The sequence below is a fragment of the Microchirus variegatus genome (assembly GCF_963457635.1).
Source record: "Microchirus variegatus genome assembly, chromosome: 13".
In the NCBI taxonomy this organism is placed as follows: domain Eukaryota; kingdom Metazoa; phylum Chordata; class Actinopteri; order Pleuronectiformes; family Soleidae; genus Microchirus; species Microchirus variegatus.
The window spans coordinates 8,935,033-8,957,760 of record NC_139814.1 but is presented as its reverse complement, the minus strand read 5'-3'; the positions used below and the strand labels follow the sequence as shown (position 1 = coordinate 8,957,760).

Genomic DNA, 22,728 nt, shown 5'->3' with positions numbered 1-22,728 from the left:
GGCCAGTTTGGCTTCTTTGTCTCTGTGGACATTGACTTAAGTAATGGTGAAATACAGTATAAAACCTCCATTGTGCTGTTTTATTATACCTGGCTATAAAAGAAATGTTTCATCTCAGACAAATTATGGGTTTATCCGACAAAGGGAGCACATGAGAATTCTTTTATCACCAGAAATAACCCCCCCCCCCCCACACACACACACACACACACACACACACACACACACAACAGCTAAATGTCCTGGTTCACTGCACTGCTGATGTAAGTCTGATAAGGTCTGGCTCAGTGGGCGGAGCTTTGTGCGTATTGCTGACTGTGCTTTGGGTTTTAATCAGTATCTTGTTTTGTCGGGGTGGAGGGGGTGGGGGGGGGCTCACTTCCTCTCTCTGCTTCTGAGTTGGCTGACTCCTCAAACTGAGGCCGCACATCGGCTTTTCTTCAGTGGGAGCCTAATCTGTTAAGTGTCACTGGTTTGGAGCAGGAATTCACTGTGGGTTTTACTTTGCCCTTTTGCCTATGACTTTGCCAAGTTCACCCAACAATGGCTGGACTGACACAGATGAGCGTACACTGCCCAGTAGCTCAACTGTGCATTTGACAGATCCATTTGATATTCTATAGTGAACATGTTTTTCATGACTACTCTGTGGAGCCGTTGCACGCAGCTTCTTTTGCACGCAGTCATACATTATTTACAAAGGAGATGCATGTTAGACATGTGCACAGCAACAATTTTGATACTTGGGTCAACGAAGGACAGTAGGCTGATCTTTGTCGACTTAGAAATAAGCTTTGGACCTTCATCATCCCAACTAAGGTCCTGTATAGTGGGGTTCCTCAACCCTGCTCCTGGAGATCGACTGCCCTACATGTTTTAGACGTTTCCCTTCTCCAACATACCCAATTCAGTTGGTCAGCTCATCAGCAATCACTGCAAACATTGAGAAACCCTGCTGTATAGACCCGTGAAGGCTAGGATGTTCCAGACACATTTCTGTGTTTCTGTGGCAGATAGGCAGTGCTGGTAATCTGTCTTCATCTGTCATTTCAGCAGGTTTTGGTTTTGGTTGCACCACACTCCCTTTCTGCTCATTGTCTCCTCTTCTTATAACCAGGATCTTGTTGCAAATGTTGTCTTGAGTTCTTGTAATAAAAAGACTAATTTTTATTTTCTACCTCCTCCCCATCTCCCTTCCTGGTCCAGGGGTGTCAGCAGATCTGTGCAGGGTGACTGGTGGGGTTCTGGGGATGCACTGGAGCAGCACCATCAGCCTGGGTTGGTACCCTATAGCAGACGGGATAGGCGGGGAAACGTGTTGGGAGTCCTGCTGCTTACATCAGAGCTGCGGTGCCGCGTGGAGCATCGGCGGGCGCTGCATCCTCCTCGGCTGCTTGAAGACAGGGGGCTGCCCCATCACTTTCCTGCCCCAACCTCACCAGGAGTATCTTGGCCTCCTTCAGTTGCTCTCCAAGGCAGGTTTATTTAATCTCACACACTGATTTGCTTTTCAGATTATTGAGCCATTGATTGGATTCATGCCCAACACTGCCCACAACAAGTACATCAATCTTAAACTACTGTAACTGACTTTCTCTTATTGTTAAGAAGCATGGACACTGGGGTGATTTCAGCATATGAGCATGTTTTGTTACAGGTAAAGCTCAGGATGCACCAACTTAAATTAATCAGTGGATCTGATATCTGTTTGACATTGTAAATCCCATGCAGAATACAGTTAATACAGAGAGCATTGGTAATAGTAATTGATACTGACGTTTTTGACATTTATAGAGGACAAATGTATTTCTAACATTCTTTGTCTGTACCTTTACTTAAAGGGTCCCCTCAGAGCAAAACACAGAGTGGCTCGCCATGCACTTCCTGCCGGAAGCAGACCACAACCAGACCTAACAAGCACGGTAACATCACAGAATATTTACTGCTTTCCATTCAACATTATCACATGCTTTGATTGTTTAGGTCAGTGGTTCTCACACAGATATAAGTATATATATAAATAAGTATTTGGTCCCTCAATAATCTTGTAAGATCATCCACTAACAAAGAAATGAACGTTCTATAATTTTAATGCTAGGTTTATTTTAACAAGCAGAGACAGAATATCAAAAAGAAAATCCAGAAAATCACACAAAACAAAAGATTTATATAATTTTGCAATTCATTGAGTGAAATAAGTATTTGACCCCCTATCAAAACATTACTTAGTACTTGCTAAAGAAACCCTTGTTGGCACAGTACAGAGGTCAGACGTTTCTTGTAGTTCATCACCAGGTTTGTACACATCTCAGGAGGAATTTGGACCACTCCTCAGGAGGAATTTTGGAATTCTTCTTCTTTGCAGATCTCCATCATGGGCAAGACCAAATGCTTAACTTTCTAAGGACATCAGGGACACGATTTTAGATCTGCACAAGGCCGGAATGGGCTACAAGACCATTGGCAAGAAGCTGGGTGAGAAGGAGACAACTGTTGGTGCTATATCAGAACATGGAAGAAACATAAAATGACTGTCGAGCTCTGTCGGTCTGGGGTTCCACGCAATATTTCACCTTGTGGGGTATAAACGATCATGAGAAAGGTGAGGGATCAGCCCAGAACTACATGGAAGGAGCTTCTTAATGATCTCAAGGCAGCTGGGACCACAGTCACAAAGAAAACCATTGGTAACAGACTACACCGTAATGGATTAAAATCCAGCAGCGCCTGTAAGGTCCCCCTGCTCAAGAAGGCGCATCTACAGGCCCGTTTGAAGTTTGCCATTGAACACCTGAATGATTGGGAGAAGGTGATGTGGTCAGCTCTTTGGAATCAATTCAACTCGTTGTGTTTGGAGAAAGAGGAATTCAGACTATGATCCCAGGAGCACCATCCCCACTGTCAAGCATGGAGGCGGAAGCATTATGCTTTGGGGGTGTCTCTGCTAAGGGGACAGGTCAACTTCACCACATCCAGGGAAAGATGGATGGGGCCTTGTACCATGAAATCCTGGGTGACCAACGCTTTCTCTCAGCCAGGAAACTTAAAATGGATGGGTCGTCCAGCACAACAATGACAGCCAGGGCAACGAAGGAGTGGCTCAAGATCATGGAGCAGCCTAGCCAGTCTCCAGACCGAAATCCTATAGAAAATCTATGGAGGGAGCTGAAGCTTTCAGTTGCCAAGCGACAGCCTTGAAACCTAAAGGATTTGGAGAGGATCTGCAAAGAGGAGTGGTCCAAAATTCCTCCTGAGATGTGTACAAACCTGGTGATGAACTACAAGAAACGTCTGACCTCTGTACTTGCCAACAAGGATTTCTCCACCAAGTACTAAGTAATGTTTTGATTATTTCACTCAATGAATTGCATACTAATTTAAACATTTTGTTTTATGTGATTTTCTGGATTTTCTTTTTGATATTCTGTCTCTCCATGTTAAAATAAACCTCCACCTTAACAAAAAAAAGTGAGGGATCAAATACTTATTTCTTTCACTGTACCAAGTACTACCTGAGAAAATGTTGAGCTCTTAAAGTAACACCATTATCAACAACAGGGTTAAAATACCGTGGTGTAAATTGGATAAGCAAAGTCAGACTTTTCACAGGAGGCAGATTTATTCCCAATAATATATTTTGCCCTCTCATCATCCTCCTCTTCCTCATATACACTTCACACGGTGGTATAGTCAAATTAGATTAAGATGGAGCAAGAGATAAGTCGACTCTAATTATTAAAATGTTTTTTTAGCTATTTGTAACGATTTTCTACGCACCCAGGTCAAAATTCCTCAGGTCCACTCTGAACACGTCATCATTATTTTTAAGTACCACCAGAGGAAGCTCCGTTTGACAATCAGTTTGAGAACCATGGGTTTAGTCAAATAAAAGTGTGGTGGTGGTATATTTGGGGAATTAAATAATAATTCAAAATACATTTTATACACATATGAGCCTAGATATACAGCCTCATATGTGTAGAAAATGGACAGAAGTCCATGGGAAAAATTATCCTACTTCCCTGTGATTTATATCATTAGTAAACATTTTCTTGAGGAGTTAATGATCTTGATTGCTTATTTCAGCTCTTCTTCAATAGAACTTTATGTCAGTTTTGTAAATCATGTTCTATTTTGAGGAAAACATTAAGCACTGTACAAATGTGTCGACACCAGTGTAATTGACATCTATCATCGTCCAATGGTGCAGGTACTCTGGTAGTACTGGTCAAATCATATATGTTCACTTTTTATATACAATCTATGCCTCAAATTTTGCTTAAATCCTTTATTGTCTCTGCAGGAAAGTTTCAAACTGGAAACATCTTTCCCCACTCCGACTTCACCCAGTACCATCGCACTCCAGATACCCCAAAAGAGCCTTAGCCATTTATCCAATGGGAGTTCAGACACAAATGTAGCATCATCACAACAAAACTCAACGGTGGATAACACCATTGATAGTCCGGTGTCTTCCAATAGCAGTGATGTCACCTCGTTCACAACCCAACTGAATGTCATCACAACTCCAACAAAGCCTGGTAAGACTATCAGAGATTAGCTATTTCCAGCTCATTCAGTATCATTGTCATCATTTATTAATTATCAGCTAATATATAATGTAACAGCGCTATGGTTGTGCAGCCAAGGAGAAAGATTCCACCTCACTCTCACATTCTTTCTTCACGCCTACATGCTTTTAGGGCTCATGGGCACGCATGTTTTATCTTCTCGTTTGCTTGTGCTGATGTTTAACAAAACAACGGTGTACTTTGCCCACAAATTTAACGGCAGACTGTGCAGATGTTATTTTTCCCACAAGAAAAACCACACATGTCGCGAGTGTGATGGCGGGTAAGTGTAATCAATAGGAATGTGCGGCGACTCCTCAGGCTTCTCCAAACAGGAATAACTCGCACGATCACTTTCTGAAAATGGCACCTCTCTTCTCTTCTGACATTCTGACAACAGACAAAGCCATGCACATGTTGGTACAGATTCCTTAAACTCACACTGTAGATTTATTAGTGATTCTACAAGAGAACAGCTTATGTTACCATTAACCACCGGATGCAATTCACAGTTTTACAAGATGATCAGTTTATTAGTCATGAGGATTAATGCTTAACACATTGTAAATCTGGCAATTTACCCAATTTTATGGCGCAGTATCATCGAGTAAGCACTAAATACATGTAGTATTATCACCTTTTAATTTGACTTTTTCCCCATATAGTTTACACATTAAGTATATGTTGATAAAATTTACATTGATTTGAAATCATGGCTGAACAATTAATGGAAATCTTGTCAAAATCGCAATATGGCCTACTAAAATTTTCAAATAGCAGGAGGCATATTATTTATTGAAGCCCAAAGAAAAATGTGTGTCAGAATACTATTTTGGATTAAATATTGTTCATTGTATTCTATAGACTGAAGAAAACATTTTTGTTTCTCCAAGATCTGCACAATTCAGTAATGATTTAATTTTCACTAATATTTCTTCTAATATCACAAATAATGTCACCGTTTCAGGCAAAAATAATCGCAAGTTATATATCTATTCAAAATTGTTATTAGAAATCTTGTTTCTAACTACATATTTCTGCAAGTTCAGTGTCCAACCTGTTTTTCGTCTCCATTAGTATTAAATCCCAGGAAAATTGTCATCTTTTCCTGGGATTTAATACTAAATTCCTGAAAAAAACATTCAGAGGCCACAGGCTCTAGTGTCAACTGTCAAGATGCATTCACTGACCTCCAGGAAATCTCATTGACAATACAAACTTCATTCTTTGTGCGATAATCGTGATCGAGATGATAATAATGATAAAAATAATAATAATATATTTTTTTTCCACATATACTCGCATTACATTCCTGGGAAATCGGGAAATGGTTCTGATGTGTTTCCCGAGTGTGTTTTGTTTGTTGCTTTGCAGTGAATGAACATTTACTTTTTAGTGGTTTTCACTATAAACCAGCTGCCTAATGCGTGATAAACACACTACAGTAATGATGTAGACCAGAAAAAATTTAATAAAATGTACAATATATAAAATGATAGAAAATTGACTTTTGAATGCTCTATTCCCTGACCAGTTCTAGTCCTTTGGTTGCCATGCCAACCTTACCCCACTGTCATTTTGGCATTGTCTCTGATCATGTGTTGTCACCCACAGCAGTGAAGGAGCTGGTGGTGTCAGCAGGACAGAGCGTGGAGGTCACACTTCCCCGCAACGAGGTTGAACTCAATGCCTTTGTGGTCCCTCCACCTCCGACAGGTAAAACCACTGCATCATGAAAATAATCCAACTGAATCAGACATTTCTCTCATTACATTGTTTACACGAGTTGCTAGTAGAATATTCTATCAATATTTCTGTTAACATCATGTCTCTAGTAGGGCCGCAACTAACAATTATTTTCTTAATCAACAAATCTGTTGATTATTTTCTCGATTAATCGAGTACTTGTTTGGTTCATAAAATGTAAAAAAACTAAACATTTTGAACCTGGAAATGATGATGTTCTCAAATGTCTTGCTTTGTCCACAAATCACAATTATTCAGTTTTAATGATTTCTTAAAATATTCACATTTAAGAAGTTGAAATATCAAAAAGCCTGTTTTAATTATAAAAAAACAAAACTCAAAGTGATTCATTGATTATCAAAATAGTTGATGTTTAATTTAGTAATTGATAAATAATCGTTGCAGCCTCAGTTCAGAGATGATCTTTATTGCCTTTCTGTGGGTAAGGTTTAGTGCCGATCTGTCATCTAAAACCAGTGTGACCATTCTTCTCTCACTTTTGACATCAACAAGGCATTTTCTGCTCACTTACCCACTCATTCTCTGTAAACCCTATGATGGCTTTGTCTGAAAATCCCAGTGGATCAACAGGTTGTGACTGTCACAACCTGTTGAAGTCACTTCAAAAACACCTTTCTTCCTCGCTCTGACGCTCAGGTTAAACTTCAGCAGCTTGTCTTGATGATGTCCACATGCCTAAATAAACTGAGTTGCTACCGTGTAATTGACTGATTAGATGTTTGCATCATATTTGAACAGGTGTATAAAGAAAAGTGTTGATAAGAGTGTCCCTGTAAACATCGTCACTGTCAGTGTCACATGTTTTAATTCAATACTGAGTCAGCCTATCTGATTGCTGTGTCCCTCAGTCACTATTTGTCAAACAGAATTTTAAATCCAGCTTGCACGTCATAATAATTTCCAATCCCGTGATCTATCATTGGCAAGCTCCTCCTGTGCTGTCTCTCATGTGGAAATGATTCTTATCTGACAGATTTGATTCAAGTAATGTTGTGTAATGTACTGACTTGGTAAACACTGCTGTTTCTCCATAGGGACGAACTATGCATTTGACTGGCGCTTGATATCACATCCCAAAGATTACAGTGGGGAGATGGAAGGAAAGAAAAACAAGACTCTTAAACTCAGCAAGGTACAGATGAACAGCTCTCACTTTCATACCCTGCTAATAATAGAATAGTAAAGCATGCAGCTGCAGCTCCACTGAATACAATAAACAGAAGGTTTCAGTTGTCTCAGAAAGATCGTTTCCTCTTAACGCTTGCTTGACTTACTCAACTCTCTCCTCTTCTCTCTCTCTCTCATAGCTAACTGTGGGTCTGTATGAGTTTGAGGTGATGGTGGATGGGGAGGGAGCTCACGGAGAAGGTTTTGTCAACGTCACGGTCAAACCAGGTGAGCTGAGGTCCATTCACATCATCGTTTGCTCACAATATGAACGGCAATCTCTTACTAAGTAGGACAAAATAATGAAGAAATGGCATTTTGTAACCAGAACGGTCTAACATGTGGCATCATAAAAACTAGCATGTGTGACTGGTTTTGCACAGTAGAAGAACAAAGATGACGGGATATGTATAAGATATCTTGTACGTATCATAACTTTCACTAGCGTGACAATTCAAATTCAAAATATTGTTATCCACCCTCCCTAAAGGCTCTCGTGGATTGCCAGGTACTTTCAGGATCTTATAGTCATCATACAAAGATTAAATTGGATTAGATTAGATTAGGTATGACTTCATTGATCCCACACTGGGCAAATTCACCTGTTACAGTAGCATAAATAAAAATACAATAGCAGTATTATAAACTATGAAATTGGGTTGTACATGTATGCAAAACAATCCAATCACGATGTGCTATTTTTATATCATTCAATTACGATATATATCACATGGTAAATCAAATCAATATTTCTGTAAGGCTGGTGATATGGCTGATAAAATGAAATAATATCTTGATGGTTTTAGTCTATATCCCGATATACAACATATATCTGGATATAAAGCTGCACACACTCCTCTAAACTCATGAAACGTTTTCTTTTGAGATGTTAGTGCTTCTAAAAGAAGAGTGACAAGACACTGTAAATACACTAAACTGTATTATCTGTATGACATGATCATAAAATAAAGTCATTACCTTTCATTTCAGTTAATACTGGCTTTATTTCTAGCTTTTTAATGTTAAATGAAGGCTATTTAGATTGTCAGAAACAATGAAATTGACTACAAATATGGTCAAATTCTGCTATAACAAAATGACAAGAAGTAATAATATTTTGCCAATCATTTCTATTTTTTTAATCAATATATAATATTTAGTATGTTTCATTGAATTATGAAATATGATGATTATCAATGCAACAGCCTTTAAAACCATGAAAGGTCATCACAGATGCCTTATAACTCAGGTCACAATATAAAATAGAATACATAATATAATATACGTACAGCCCAGCCCTATTCACAAATAATAATTAAAAAAAAAATCCAGTCTTTATTACATATTTTATGTGAGACAATGATGTAAACAACGGCTTGACCGTGAAAAACAGAATATCATCTGAACTGAAGGACTGGATATTTGTGTAAGAGTTTTCAGGAACAATTTGTGCAAGACTATTATATATATATTTGTTATTGTGTCCACCCACAGGAGCATGTTTTTGATCACATTATCCTTTCTGAAAGAGTCAATGAGAAGGAATGATCATAAGTCAGTGCACAGTCGATGCCTCTTGTTTAACTCCGATCATGTTACTGGGAGATGAGGCTGCTGTCCACCCACACACATACTTCATGACTGTGATTTGCTGACAGTGCCTCGCTCTGAAACAGATGATGTGCGGCTCATCTCAGTGGGTTCATTTCTTGTCTTCCACCTGACAGTGCCTCGGGTAAACAAGCCTCCTGTTGCCATAGTTTCTCCAAAGTTCCAGGAGATTTCCTTGCCAACTAGCTCTACGGTGATAGATGGCAGCCGTGAGTCTCGCACACACACACACACACACACACACACACACACACACATCTCAGGAAAAATGAAATGTATTATAATTTCCTCTCATCCTTTAATGCGTTTAACTTAAACTTTTATTTCATGTTTGCTTTTACACTGTTTCCACACTCTCTTTTAAAGCTGCAGGGTGTTAACTTTGGTGACTTTACTTGTGTAGTGTTGCTGTTGCCTCCATCTGTCTTGACATATCCTGAATCATATCCTGCAGCACAGGAATGTCGTTGAATAGTTTTAAACACTGCTGCAGTATACTGTGTTTGGAGCTGATAGGCTAAAAATTGAAATGTTATAAAATGTATTTTAAAATGTTATATATATTACATTCTTCAAAGTGAATCCTGTTGTTCCTGTGTGCTTCTTTTATTTCTAAAAGCACATTGTGTTTCCTTTTAAATACACCCGCCTTGCCCTCTTTTCAGAGAGCACTGATGATGACAAGGTGGTTGCATGGTACTGGGAAGAGGTCAAAGGTCCACTGAGGGAGGAGAAGGTCTCTGCCGAGACACCTGTCCTCACCCTCACCGGCCTGGTGCCTGGGAACTACACGTTCAGGTGCCGGTGCACCTCATTTATCTCATAACTGAATACTGAGTTCTTATGTACATTTATACGGTGTATCCCATACAGTTTGTATATTTAATAAGTTGATTATCCTTCTTTTTTTTGCAGTTTAACAGTGACAGACTCAGATGGAGCCAAACACTCGACGCAGGCCACCCTCTCTGTTAACAAAGCCAAGGATTACCGGCCCGTGGCCAATGCCGGCCCTAACCAGGTTTGTAAAATTTAGCAACATAATGGTGAAGTTATAGGCTGCAGCTGAATGTCCTTCACCTCCCCCTCCCCCTATGTAGCCTATGTAGCCTCCAGTTAGCATCAAAGCTCAAAAAGAAATTCAGTTTGTCCATTGTGGGTTAGTGTAAAAAACATAGTGGTCCAAAATGACGGCCACCTTTGAGCTTACCTTGTTCCTGATTTAAATATAAACATGCTCATTCTGGGCTAATGAAAAGTAATAATTGTACACTAAAAAAAATGATTATTATTTACAATTATTTCATCTTCGATGTCTGAAAAAATCAGGTCATCCAGTTGCCTCGTAACTCCATCACTCTGTATGGCAACCAAAGCACAGATGACCACGATTCCCTGTCTTATGAGTGGTCCCTGAGCCCTGAGAGCAAGGATAAAGTGGTGGAGATGCAGGTGAGAAAGTCGCCAACTATGCACATATTTTACTCACTCATGCTTTTAGTTCATTATTCCATGAGTTCGAACATGACAGCTCACTGTGTGTGATTTCAGGGTGTACGGACACCGATTCTGCAGCTATCAGCGATGCAGGAGGGAGATTACACCTTCCAGCTGACTGTGACAGACTCATCTGGACAGCAGGACACCGCCCAGGTCACGGTCATTGTGCAGCCAGGTAAAATGCTGGACAGTTTAATAAAAAAAAAAAAAAAGCTCCTGTTTGCTGACTCACCCTTTTGGATGAGCATTTTAATTCAATCTTATTTGTATAGTGCCAAATCACAACATATATTGACTCACTACAGAGATACATAGAGGGTACAGTTCACACACACATTTTGATCTGAATGTAACAATAATAATGACAATTCTACCACTAATAATAATAGTTTTGCAACTGAATCTAGGTCCTGCTGCTCTGGAGTCACAGGTACCAGCAGAGCAAAGGACAGAGAGATTATGAATAATAACAACAATAATAATAATGATAATAATACAGAAAGAAGAGAGAGAGGAGCGAGAAAATGAGCAAGGCTAGCGTCATGTCATAATGTAATACAGTTCAGGTTTTCCTGAGCCAGCTCCCACTTTAAGTTTTATGTCTTGGTACATTTATAGCTTCTAAGTTTCTTTGGCTTTGGTTTTCTGACACAGTACATGAAGCGAGTGGAGAGAATCTAACAGTGGACTGAAATGGTGTAATATGCATATGATATTTTCTTCTAGTTCCTGTTTGAATCTTGCTGCAGCACTTCAAATAAACTGAAGGGCTTTTCTTTTTTTTTTTAGCTCCTGTAGGGATAAAAATGTTTGTAATTTTTGAGTTTTGCAGATGGAAGAAGGTTGTTCTGGAAATTAGTTTTACATGTGAGTCAAATGACCTGGTCAAAAATAACTCCTCAGGTTCCTCACAGTGAAGCTGGAAGCCATGGTAACGGCATCCAAAGTGATAGTCAGGTCAGATCATGTTCAAGTGAAAAGGAATGAAAAATACTTGTCATCTGCTTCGGACACCAGCTTTAGCTTCATACTGTCTTGCTGCAGTACGTAGAAGTATGAAAATTATTTGAACTAAACATGTCAAAAAAATTAATTTCATTCCATTATGTAGAGAAAGTCAGAATTAATTAAATGAAGCAATCATTCTTGAAATTACATTTGGCAGACACTTTTATCCAAAGCGTCTTACAATTGAGTACTAACCAGCCAGGGGTGGAGTTGTGACCATGATGCCTCTGCACACAGGAGTACCACCACTCTGCTACTCCACCCCATGGAATGGCACAATTACCATTTAAAGAGTACACATTGCTCCATTTATGATATTGTACACTATGAATCTGCACAGTGTGGAGCAGATTCAGATAATAATCTTGATCGAGATGTGTGATGTGATCTTGACCTTTTATGCCCTCGACAGATTGCCCGTCTACTTTGGGTTTGTTTGTGCAGCTGTCTGCACTTAAGCCAAACCACTAAAACCGAGACTTGAATTAAACTCCTTATCACTTCCTTTATGCTCATTACTTCCTGAGTTATGTCTTGTTTACACGTTCTCTCTCAGGCTTTATACAAATATGAGCATTGTTTATACAGCACGCTGAGTGTCAGTTGTGTGTCTGTATGATGTGTGAAGCTTTTTTTAATGTCCTCACGTGAGAAGAGCTGCACCAAAGACAGATATACATGCACTAAGAACACTTAAAGGGCCAGCATGTTACATTTAGGGAAATCATTTTCTTTTGGAAGATAAAATACAATCACCTGATTAAATTAATTGCTGTTTTTCTTGACCCTGAATGAGCCTTTTGTATTTGCTTTAAGGTATGGATTTTGATATTGTAATTTTTACAACTACCTACTATGAAGTTGCTATACCAGTATTTTACCCATTCAGAAACATTTAAAAATGTTAATGCATTTTTTAATTTTTTTTATAAATAATAATAATAATAATAATAAAATAAATACAAATTGTCATGGTCTGTAGTGTCACACTCATAGGTGCTCGTTATCCTTCTCAGCTGATTCTCTGAAGTATTTTTACACATCCCATACAGTGATTTACCACCACAATATCCACACTGATTACTACATATGGATTTTTATTAGATTTTTTTCATTGTCAAGCTGAGTGCAGCAAATCACATGAAACCAGCTCTGACTCTTTGACTCAGTATGTGGAAGGCGATGAGCAGCTGGTGAACTGTAAAGTGTAAACATTAGCAATACATCATTGCAGTGTTTGAACAGGATATGGATGTGTGATGTTATCACTTGCTGTGTCAACATAGTGTAATTCCACAGTCTGATGTGCCTTATGCAGGTAGTGGATAGCAATTATCATACATGAGCAGTTCTGAAGAAATAGTCAGGTGTGTTACTGTTTCTTGGATGTTTTGTGTTGTTGTTTTTATTTTCATTGAGTATTACTCACACAAAGAGCAGCAGGCGGCATACATCTACACTAAGGAAGCAATAGGATGTGGGTACCTCAGCTCTTGATCTGTCCAGGGATTTTAACCAGCAAATCTACAGTTACAAGCCCAATTCCCTTCCACTTTGCAACCCAGAAGAAGTGCATGCAAACCCACAATCATTATATTCAAGTGTCACATGGTCTACAAACAAGAGCTAGCCAGACTATACAGTGTAAAAATGTTTCTTAATCTTCTCTCTTTCTGTAACTGTGTCCCTGCAGAAAACAATAAACCACCAGTAGCAGATGCAGGACCAGAGAAAGAGCTGACTCTGCCAGTCGACCGGACCACACTGGACGGCAGTAAGAGCAGTGACGATCAGAAGATTGCCACCTACCACTGGAAGCAAACCAGGTCAGTTAGACACCAGCTCATACACACACACACTGTGGCACATTACTTTTGGAAATCAAGCTATTTTTTTCATTAAGATGTAGATTTTCAGTTGCTAAAACATGGTTAGTTAGATGGAAACGTCAGTGATTAAGTGCTGCAAGTTAAAGTTAAATCCTAACTTTAGCTTATGGTTTAACCTCTCCACTCTGCAAACTGCACAATAGTAAGTAATAAGTAAAGTCAGTATAACTCTGTGTTAAAATCACTTCACTTCAAATATATAATGTAGTGGAACTCAAACATCCACAACACTCTTTTTCATCAAGGTCCATGAGTTAATCTCATTTCATGCTCTCTTGCTCCATCAGCGGTCCTGTTGATGTAAAGATCGAGAACGCAGACAGTGCCGTTGCCACGGTGACAGGTCTGGAGGTCGGCAGGTATGAGTTCACCCTGACAGTAATGGATGAGAGGAAGCTGCAGAGTACAGACACTGTCACCGTCATTGTCAGAGAAGGTGAGTGTGTGTGTGTGTGTGTGGGTGGGTATTTTCTTACCCCTTTAGGACCTTTTCTAGCATGAACACTGACCTTGTCGGGGCCAGTAGTCCTCATGAATACCAAAACCTGGTTCTATTGAACCTGAACCTCATTTCTGAGGAACTGGTTAAGTTTAGGGCTAAGATTTGAATTGTGTGGTTAGGTTAAGCTTAGGTTATGGTCAGGGTTAGCGTTAGGGATAAGACTTAAGTCTAAACTGTCCAAATTAATGGAAGTTGATGTGAGTCCCAAAAGGATTGCTGTGTGTTAATTATTACTTATTAATAATCATCTATTTCTTATCTCATTCATTTTGTTAAAGAATAATAATAAATGGTTGAAAGATGTATGCTAATGTGTATTTTAACTTAATTAAACCTGCAGAATAAAAACCTCCAACAAAATCTTTTTTTTTAGAAATATTATACTGCACGTCTTAAATACATGTGCACATACACTGTCAAAAATACATACCCATACATATTTGAGATTGTTTTTTACCTGCACCCAACTGACCTTCAAAAATATACTTTAAGCTATGACCTAATTGGTTTTTAAGTTCTATTTCAGCTTTTTTCTAGTTTTCCATATCACTATAAATAGATAGTGACATAAAAACAAATAGCTATAGATTCATTCAATGGGAAAAAAACATTATCGTTAACAGTAGTTTACCACACATGCGTTGACCACCATTTTTTTCACCACCAGAGTTGGACCAGCCACCTATGGCTCACGTCGTGTCGAGTCCACCCATCTCTCTGCCTGTCAGGACCGCCATTCTGGACGGATCCCACTCAACTGACGACAAAGGTGGAGTCACTTACCTGTGGACCAGAGACGATACCAGCCCAGCTGCAGGGGTGAGTGTTTCTGATTTAAGCCCTTGACTGTACATTAGAAACATGTTTTTACCTGATCTCATTTATAAGAGTACATGCTAAACAAGTCCTGAAACTATAAAATATGTGAATAAATGTTATCATACGGTAACTGTTCAAACAATAATTTTTCATGTACCTTTTTAAAGCTAATTTGGATATCCTCGTTAGGAAATGTCAGTTACATGTTTTGTCATTTTTCGTTCCAACAGGATGTACTGAACAACTCTGACCACCAGGCAGTCCTATTTCTGGGAAACCTGGTTATGGGGAAGTACAGCTTCAGCCTGACTGTGACTGACAGTAAAGGACAGGCCAGCACTGACAGAGGGACAGTGGAGGTCAAAGCAGGTAAAGGGACCAGACAAATCTATCTAATCTAAGAAGTTTAACTGCAAGCAATTTAACTGTTCTCTTTTATTATTGTGAGAAAAGATCAGATATATTTATATCACTCCGCTTATAGAGGAAATTCAACTTGACATAACAGCATAGAAGGTAGCAACAAAAGATATTTGATAGAAATAGCAGGCAAATAAAGGTTATACATACATTTTTATGCCAATTTAAAAAGAAAATAAGATATACATGTGCATATACTAAATGTCATTCTTGTATTACATTATAGTCATAGTAGTAGTCATTATTTAATTCCGTCATTTGGTAAAGCATCACTATATCTAATACACTATAACATATGACTTTTGTTTTGTAGTAGCATTCAACCCACCTACATTAAACAACAACAACAACAAACGTAAACCCAGACAATTCATCATGTTTATAAATGATTCGTTTTTTCACACCTGTGTAGAGAATCTGGCATGTTACAGCACTTTTGTTTTGAGATTAATAAAGCAGAAGCACATGAGATTGTTGTAGGTAAAGTGTGTAAATTTGAAGTGAACTTGCAGAATTTCATCATAAAAATTATCCTGAGGATGATAAAACAAAAGTCTATTGCAGAGTCTACACAGCAAGAAACACAACCCTACAGCAGAAGGTTGAACAGATCAGTGTACGACATACGGTGCACAGACAACTTTCCGCCAGAAACTAATCCATCGCTCGGCGCTCTGGCTCCTTTCCCAGATTTAAGAGTCAGATGGATTCTGTGATCAGCATGTTCTTATCTCAGCTTCTCCCTCTCTGTGTTACTATATTTTTATTTATTACACACAGATAAATACAGCAATAACATTAGTCAAGTAAAATAAAAGAAAACCACATCCAGAAAAATATGCATGAGGTAAAATCACTAAGACATAACAAAAAAAAAAACACAACAAACTCTCTCCCCCTCCCTTCTGTCCCACGTCAGACATGTGGGAACGTGACTTGGTGGAGCTGGTGTTGGAGGTTCCAGTATCACAGGTGTCCCAACACCAGCGTGACATGCTGCTGCGCCAGGTCGGAGTTTTACTGGGCGTCCTGGACAGTGACATCATTGTGCGAGAAATAACTGCATTTAATGAGCACAGGTGAGTCGTTCTGCACGTTCTGCTTCTTTCTCCATTATTTTTGTGGGAGAAATTCACATTAGCCTGGTAATAACAATGGAAAATGTAAGTGGGAACAATCGGTGGATGAATTTCAACTTCATGTGATGGTAAATCTATTATAATATAATATAATATATTAATGTGAAGGTATTACAAAGATGGTTATTAGAGGTTATGTTCATAACTGAGCTATTACAATGAAATAACATGGTATTACTTTCACATTATTTCCTAATTACCACACTCTTACCACTGAAACTACATTAGAAATAAGATGGTATGACAATAATACTGTAAAATTATTGCCATGCTTTTAGTGAAGCACTGTTTTAAGTCCAGATGCTTTCACTACAAGATAAGAATTGACGGATATGAAAATAATGAATGAATGAATGAATGAATGAATGAATGAATGAATGAATGAATGAATGAATCGTTTATTTCGGGCATGACAAGTAATCAACATCTGCATACATCATCATTTATATTCATACACATGACCGAAAGGGACAGCGGGAGAAGCAAAGCTTATCTAGTCCCGCCCCCATTACCCATATAATTTTATTACTTTTTTTTTTTTTTTTTTTTTTTTTTTTTTTTCCATGTTAACTTTCGACATTTTGGACGTCGCAGCAACAATAGCATAAGGCTGCAGTTCATCTCAAGGCAGTCAACAGACTACATGCACGGCCGTACATGTGTCCCTGTCGAACCATCACGAGCGATCACAGTCTCAAGTTGTTGCCTAATAATAATGATAATAATACATTTCGTATAGCACTTTCACAGAAATAAGATTTTCACAAATAACATTCATTCCGTTTTTTTCTTCCCTCCCCAGTACTTGTTTGGTCTTCCTGGTGTCGGGTGGTCCAGGGCGCCCTCCTCTGTCTGGACACAGTGTTGCATTTGGCCTACGCAACAAATTGCGCAAGCAGAAAAACGACTTCCTCATCTTTAAGGCTCGACGAGTGGATACAGTCAGTGAGTACCTTTTGGAAATAAATGTTGTATGAGACAAACGCAACAAAAGGAAATGAAGAAGGAGAATATTATTATGAAATATTTATTTTTCTGAATTATGACAACAATTAAATCAATTAAACAATTAAACCCTAACCCAGATAACAGGTTTTCATAGAGGGCAAAGGTTAAATCTCTCAGATTTTTCAGCTGCTGCTAAAAGTTATGTCTTTTTCACTGATGTTCTCTCATACTTGTGGTAAAACCTAACACTTGAATTCCTTGATTTTTATTCTATAACATTCATATATTGTAGTTTGTTGTTGGTATTTTAAATCTTGTCATCACACTGAGATATAAAGTTTCTTAACACGTGCTCTCTCTCCTCAGTCTGTCAGCTGAACTGCTCCAGTCACGGCGAGTGTGACTCGTTTACACGACGCTGTGTCTGTCACCCTTTCTGGATGGAGAACTTCATCAGAGCTCAGTTTGGAGATGCGGAGAGCAACTGTGGTGAGATGAGAAGAATTCATATACTGTACACTCATCAGCCACTTTATTAAGCACACTGGGCACCCTAATAAAAAGGCCCAGAGCAATACCTGTCTGCTCCTCTGCTGCTTTAGACAATTAACTTGAGTTAATTGAGTTAATTGAGTTAATTGAGTTATTAAGAATTTAGTTAATCTCTGAATTTTTAAAGACAGGTTATTCAAGTTACTCTTGCCTTTTTGTCATTTAAAACCAGTCTGGTCATTCCCCTCTGACAGTAGATCACCTGTTTCTGAAATACTCCAGCTAGACCAGCCAATCTGTCACCAACAACCAGGCCACATTCACTTAAATCATAGTTCTTCCTCATTTTAAAGCAGAACTAGACCGGAAGTTCCTATTATCGCTGTTTTTTTGGTGTGTATCTGCGTCATTACCTTGTTTATGAAGCCCTGACGGTTCGAAACAAACAGTTCAGCCACTGCTGAGAACGTTGTGTTTTATTGTAATCTCGGGGCTCAACGAGATCACTGAAAATCCCGTAATAGTTACGTTAGCAGCGGTTCTCCTGAACAACCGATCGTCCTGCTCCGGGCACTAGTCCGGGCACATCCGGTTACGTACATTGAACCGCAGAAGAAGAACAACGTCCGTTGTGGAGGTGTTTCAGGAGCAACAGTGTCTTCTGACTCTGGGTCTGACTCCGGTTTAAAGTCATAAAAGGGACTGTGGCGGGGAGTCGTGACGAAGCTATTTTTAAACACTGTTAAAACAATGTTTTGATAATGAGGAGCAGTGCATCCGCCGTTCCAGAGGGGGGCGCTGCGCTTCTGAGAACAGATGTGCTGGATAGTACTGGCTAATCACAAGACTCTGTCTTCTGGGGGTGAAAGTTCACTCTGAAATCTCGCAGCAAAAAAACACTGTCAGAAAAGAGGATTTCTATCGGCTAGTTCACAGCAACTAGGAGGTTTTTGACCATAAAAACAAGTTAATGTATGTAAGTAGACCTCCATAACTAACATTTATGTGCAACAGGACCACTCTATGTGACCTTTAATGCTCAGTTTCAACCTCAGCTTGTCTACATGCCTTAATAAATTGAGTTGCTGCCATGTGATTTACTGATTAAATATTTGTGTTACCTGGCAGCTGGACAGGTGTATCTCTGGCTGGTCAGTGTATATTATATAGGGATTATTCTGTGAAATTTAGTTGCAGTCTTAAAGAGACTGTATAATGTACAATTTTGCTGAATTATATTATTTTAAGTACATTTTCTTTGTGCCAAACATGCTTTGTTTTCAGAGTGGAGCGTACTCTACGTGACCATAGCATCTTTTCTGATCGTGGTCGCTATAGCAACAGTGGTCTGGGGTATGGTGTGTTGCTGCAAACGGTGAGTTGAAGTCCTAAAACTTGAAATAAAATATGCCGATTGTTCTAAAATTCCTTTGGAAGCACAAGTATACACTTTCTTTTCTGAGTTTTTTTTCCACCTCGTTACTTCACCGGCAGATGAAAAGTTAAATGTTTTTTTGTTTTTTTTCCTGGAAGACGAAAGAGCAAAGTGCGCAGAAGCAAAAGTCGATACAAGATACTAGAAGCTGACGAGCAAGACAGTTTGGAGCTTCAGCTGCCGAGAGTTGGTAAGACAGACACACACAAATATGACAGAATATTGTGTAGAGGCTTTTCAGTCAGGTAACTGACCAAAAAAGGCTAAATAAATAATTAAATGAAGGGTAAGATAAAGTAACATTTGCTGGTTTCCTTGTCATAACTGAATATCTTTCAATAACACAGGCAAGTGTTATCATACTATAGCATGTCTTTTTCTATCTAATTTTCTTATGCTGCATACATTAGAATAAGAAAAATAACTCAGAGAGCACAAACCTGTGCAAAAGGCTGCTCAGATTTCCACAATGTCAATACAGTGAGTCTGTATCCTGGTCTCCACTGAAATCTTATAATTTATTCCTTGGTTCATTTATTACATATCCAGAAACCTTTATCTAAATCCGTTGTAGATAAAAGTGTAGATGTAATAATTTTATAAATAAGTTACAGCTCTGTAACAATAACAACATAGTCCGGTTTTAAATCGGCATCACTTGAACTTCACACCGTTTCTCCCTCTTCACCACAACCTGCTTTCTAGCACGTTTGAAGCCAGTACCTGCTCCCACCTCCTCCGCTCTCATGCACTCGGACTCTGACCTGGACAGCGATGATGGGCACGGCGGCGTGCCGTGGACGGAGCAGGAGCGCGGGCACCTCCTCCGGCCCCAGAACGGCTCCCTGAGGAACGGCCAGGGGCCGACCAGGGCCAAGAAGCAAAGGGAGGAGCGGCTATAGCAAGAGAGGAGGAGGGAGCTCGCTGCTGCCCTCACACACCCCTCCTCTGATCATCACACCCCCTCTGTTCCTCACTCTTCCTCTTTTGTTTCACTTCAACACGAAAACCTCGCACCTCCCATTCATGAAGACAAGACAGCATGATACCCGGATTTGGGAAACACATGCTGGAAACGTGTCACAGCTTAAAACACCCATTATACTGGAATTTTCCTGATTGTTCTGAGCCAATATGAAGGGGAAAACATCACTCAGTTTTGGGTGAACACTGTTTTGTATTGTATAAAATATGGCATAGACCCCTTTTATTTAACACAGAGACATAAAGAATGTACTGTTACCCGTCTGACTGAGGCACACATTAGTTACACTTGACTTTCATTAGTGACATGAAAACCAGCCACGACTCACTCACACCTTGCCTCTTGTATCAGACTTTAATAATCGCACACAAACACATCGTTGTCACACTGTGCCAGGTCAACCTGGTGCTACCAAACACTGCCATGGTTTTTTCTGCTCTGAGGATGGTTTTTTTTGTGATTTGCTGACGAAAACAACAAAATGGCCACCAACAGCAGAAGTGCATGAAGAATCAGATCGCAGTTGTGGCACAATATGACACTGGAATGACCGCCTGCATGTTTGTGTGAGTGGAATGTATGTGTGGGTTTGTCTGGCTGCTGTGCCAAAAAGATGTGATCTTCAGTGCATTTTGTTTGATTTTGTTCGTTAATAATTAACCCACAGAAGAGTTGCTGTGTTGTCAGTGGATTTGGGGCAGAATATCTTCCTTTTTTTTAATCTCTTTAAAAAAAAAAAATTAAAAAAAATGTTTTTATTGTGAAAGCTCCTGTCCTTGTGGATTAAGTCCACAAGGACACACACACACATACACACTGGAACACACATCGTTAATGAGTGAGGAAGATAATTATAAGTTCACAACAAGGATAATTGGGACACGGCTTCCTCCATTATCTCAATTTACTGCAGTGTAACAAATGCTTGAACCCTGGAGACCACTTTGTTTTTTTTAACAACCTTTACACTGTGATTAGATTTCAGTGCAATTTGATTTCATTTCTGTCGGTCTTATTTTTGTCTCACCGGTTGGAAGTTCAGTCAAAAACACTGGATTGTGTTGCAGTTTTTTTTCCCTTGAATATAGAAAAGAAATCTGAAGAACTTGAGCAAACCTGAACACAGCTCATATCCAGAGGCATCCTCAATAACTGTTACATACTTCTAGGCTTATAGGTGCAGTAGGTAGGATATTATTAGCATATTAATAAATCCTTAATAACCTTTCAGGATAATGTAAATCTAGTGATTTGAGAGGACGACACTGCAGTTCAGAGTGTGAGCAGAAACATCTATTCACACCACTGCCTATGATAGAAATAAACCTAAATATGAAAACAGAGAGTTGGACATAAAGGCAATTAAATGTGTTTGAATGTCAGTGAGAGGACAGTTCCATCCTGGGCCTGAAATTCAAGTGTGGTCCTGCCTACTGCAGCTGAAGGTGTATATGATAATATTGTATAAGCTTGATGTCTATCAAAGTGGGATTTTAAGTTTCTCTGTAATTTCAGCAGATTTATCTAACTGCTTTTATTGTGGCACATATTAACACATCTGTGTGAGAGGCCCTGACCAGGTCAAGACGGACATTCAAGATTAAAACGGGCATCACTAAACCTCCATTTGTAATGAAAATGAGCTTTATCAGGACAACTTATTGTTCCTTTTTCCACAAAATCAGGAGGTCAATCAGAGGGATGTTTGCCTGAGATGCGCCAGTTACAAAACACACAATGTAGGAGAAAAAAGAAAAACAGCAGAATCTGCTGTCAGTGTTATTCTAAGGTGTTTCTGGACTGTGCTGATTGAACACATTAACCAAAATGAAGAGTCATTTGGAGAAGAATCCTCATAAGAGCTGAGCGTGTGTTCGCTTTGCACACAGAATGTGAAACTGCTCCACGAGTCCACATTTTGAGGCACTTTTTCCTTTGCTTTGTTGATTGTTAAAGGGTTACACTGTTAATTCACTTCTGTTTGTACTCCATGTGAAATAAGCAATCATGTAAAAGTGCTCTGTTTTCTCACTGTCAAGTCGATTACTGCTGATTTCAGTTCAATTCATTATTTAAATTTGAGTTCTTTTCCTCCAGGTTTTCTGAAATGATTTAGACATTTTTGTCAACGTCTGTGAGGAAAACTAGAATCAAGTTTACCCAAGTGCCCACTTTTCTTTTTGTCACACATGGACCTGTGTTCTTGATTCATGGAAATTCTCTATAAAAAAAAAAGACAATTCCAAGTCTTTTTTTTTTTTTTTTTTCTTTTTTTTAAACAAAACAAATTTTACAATACTGACTTTGGCATTTCTTCTGTTGTGTGCAGCACTGGCCCATGACATTTGGGATTGAATAAACTAACCTTGACTCTGATGGAGTCTTCTGTGAAGGCAGGAGGAGAAAGGAAAAGCAACTGAAGGGAATTTAATTTAAAATGTTTAACAGGAAGTATGGTTTAATGAAGGATTATTC

General features: G+C 39.0%; 1 protein-coding gene across 1 annotated transcript; it reads left to right on the top strand.

Moving 5' to 3' along the window:
• The first annotated feature begins 6,199 nt into the window (after positions 1–6,199).
• Positions 6,200–20,541, top strand: kiaa0319l (KIAA0319-like). Its single transcript, XM_083900250.1, has 18 exons — positions 6,200–6,287; positions 7,373–7,470; positions 7,646–7,733; positions 9,233–9,325; positions 9,782–9,914; positions 10,032–10,137; positions 10,446–10,568; positions 10,668–10,791; positions 13,318–13,450; positions 13,801–13,949; positions 14,683–14,834; positions 15,065–15,203; positions 16,174–16,333; positions 17,196–17,338; positions 17,708–17,830; positions 19,118–19,208; positions 19,367–19,458; positions 19,974–20,541. The coding sequence occupies exons 2-18, from the start codon at positions 7,432–7,434 to the stop codon at positions 20,168–20,170; spliced, it is 2,085 nt and encodes a 694-aa protein (XP_083756376.1). The 5' UTR covers positions 6,200–6,287; positions 7,373–7,431; the 3' UTR covers positions 20,171–20,541.
• Positions 20,542–22,728: the final 2,187 nt, after the last annotated feature.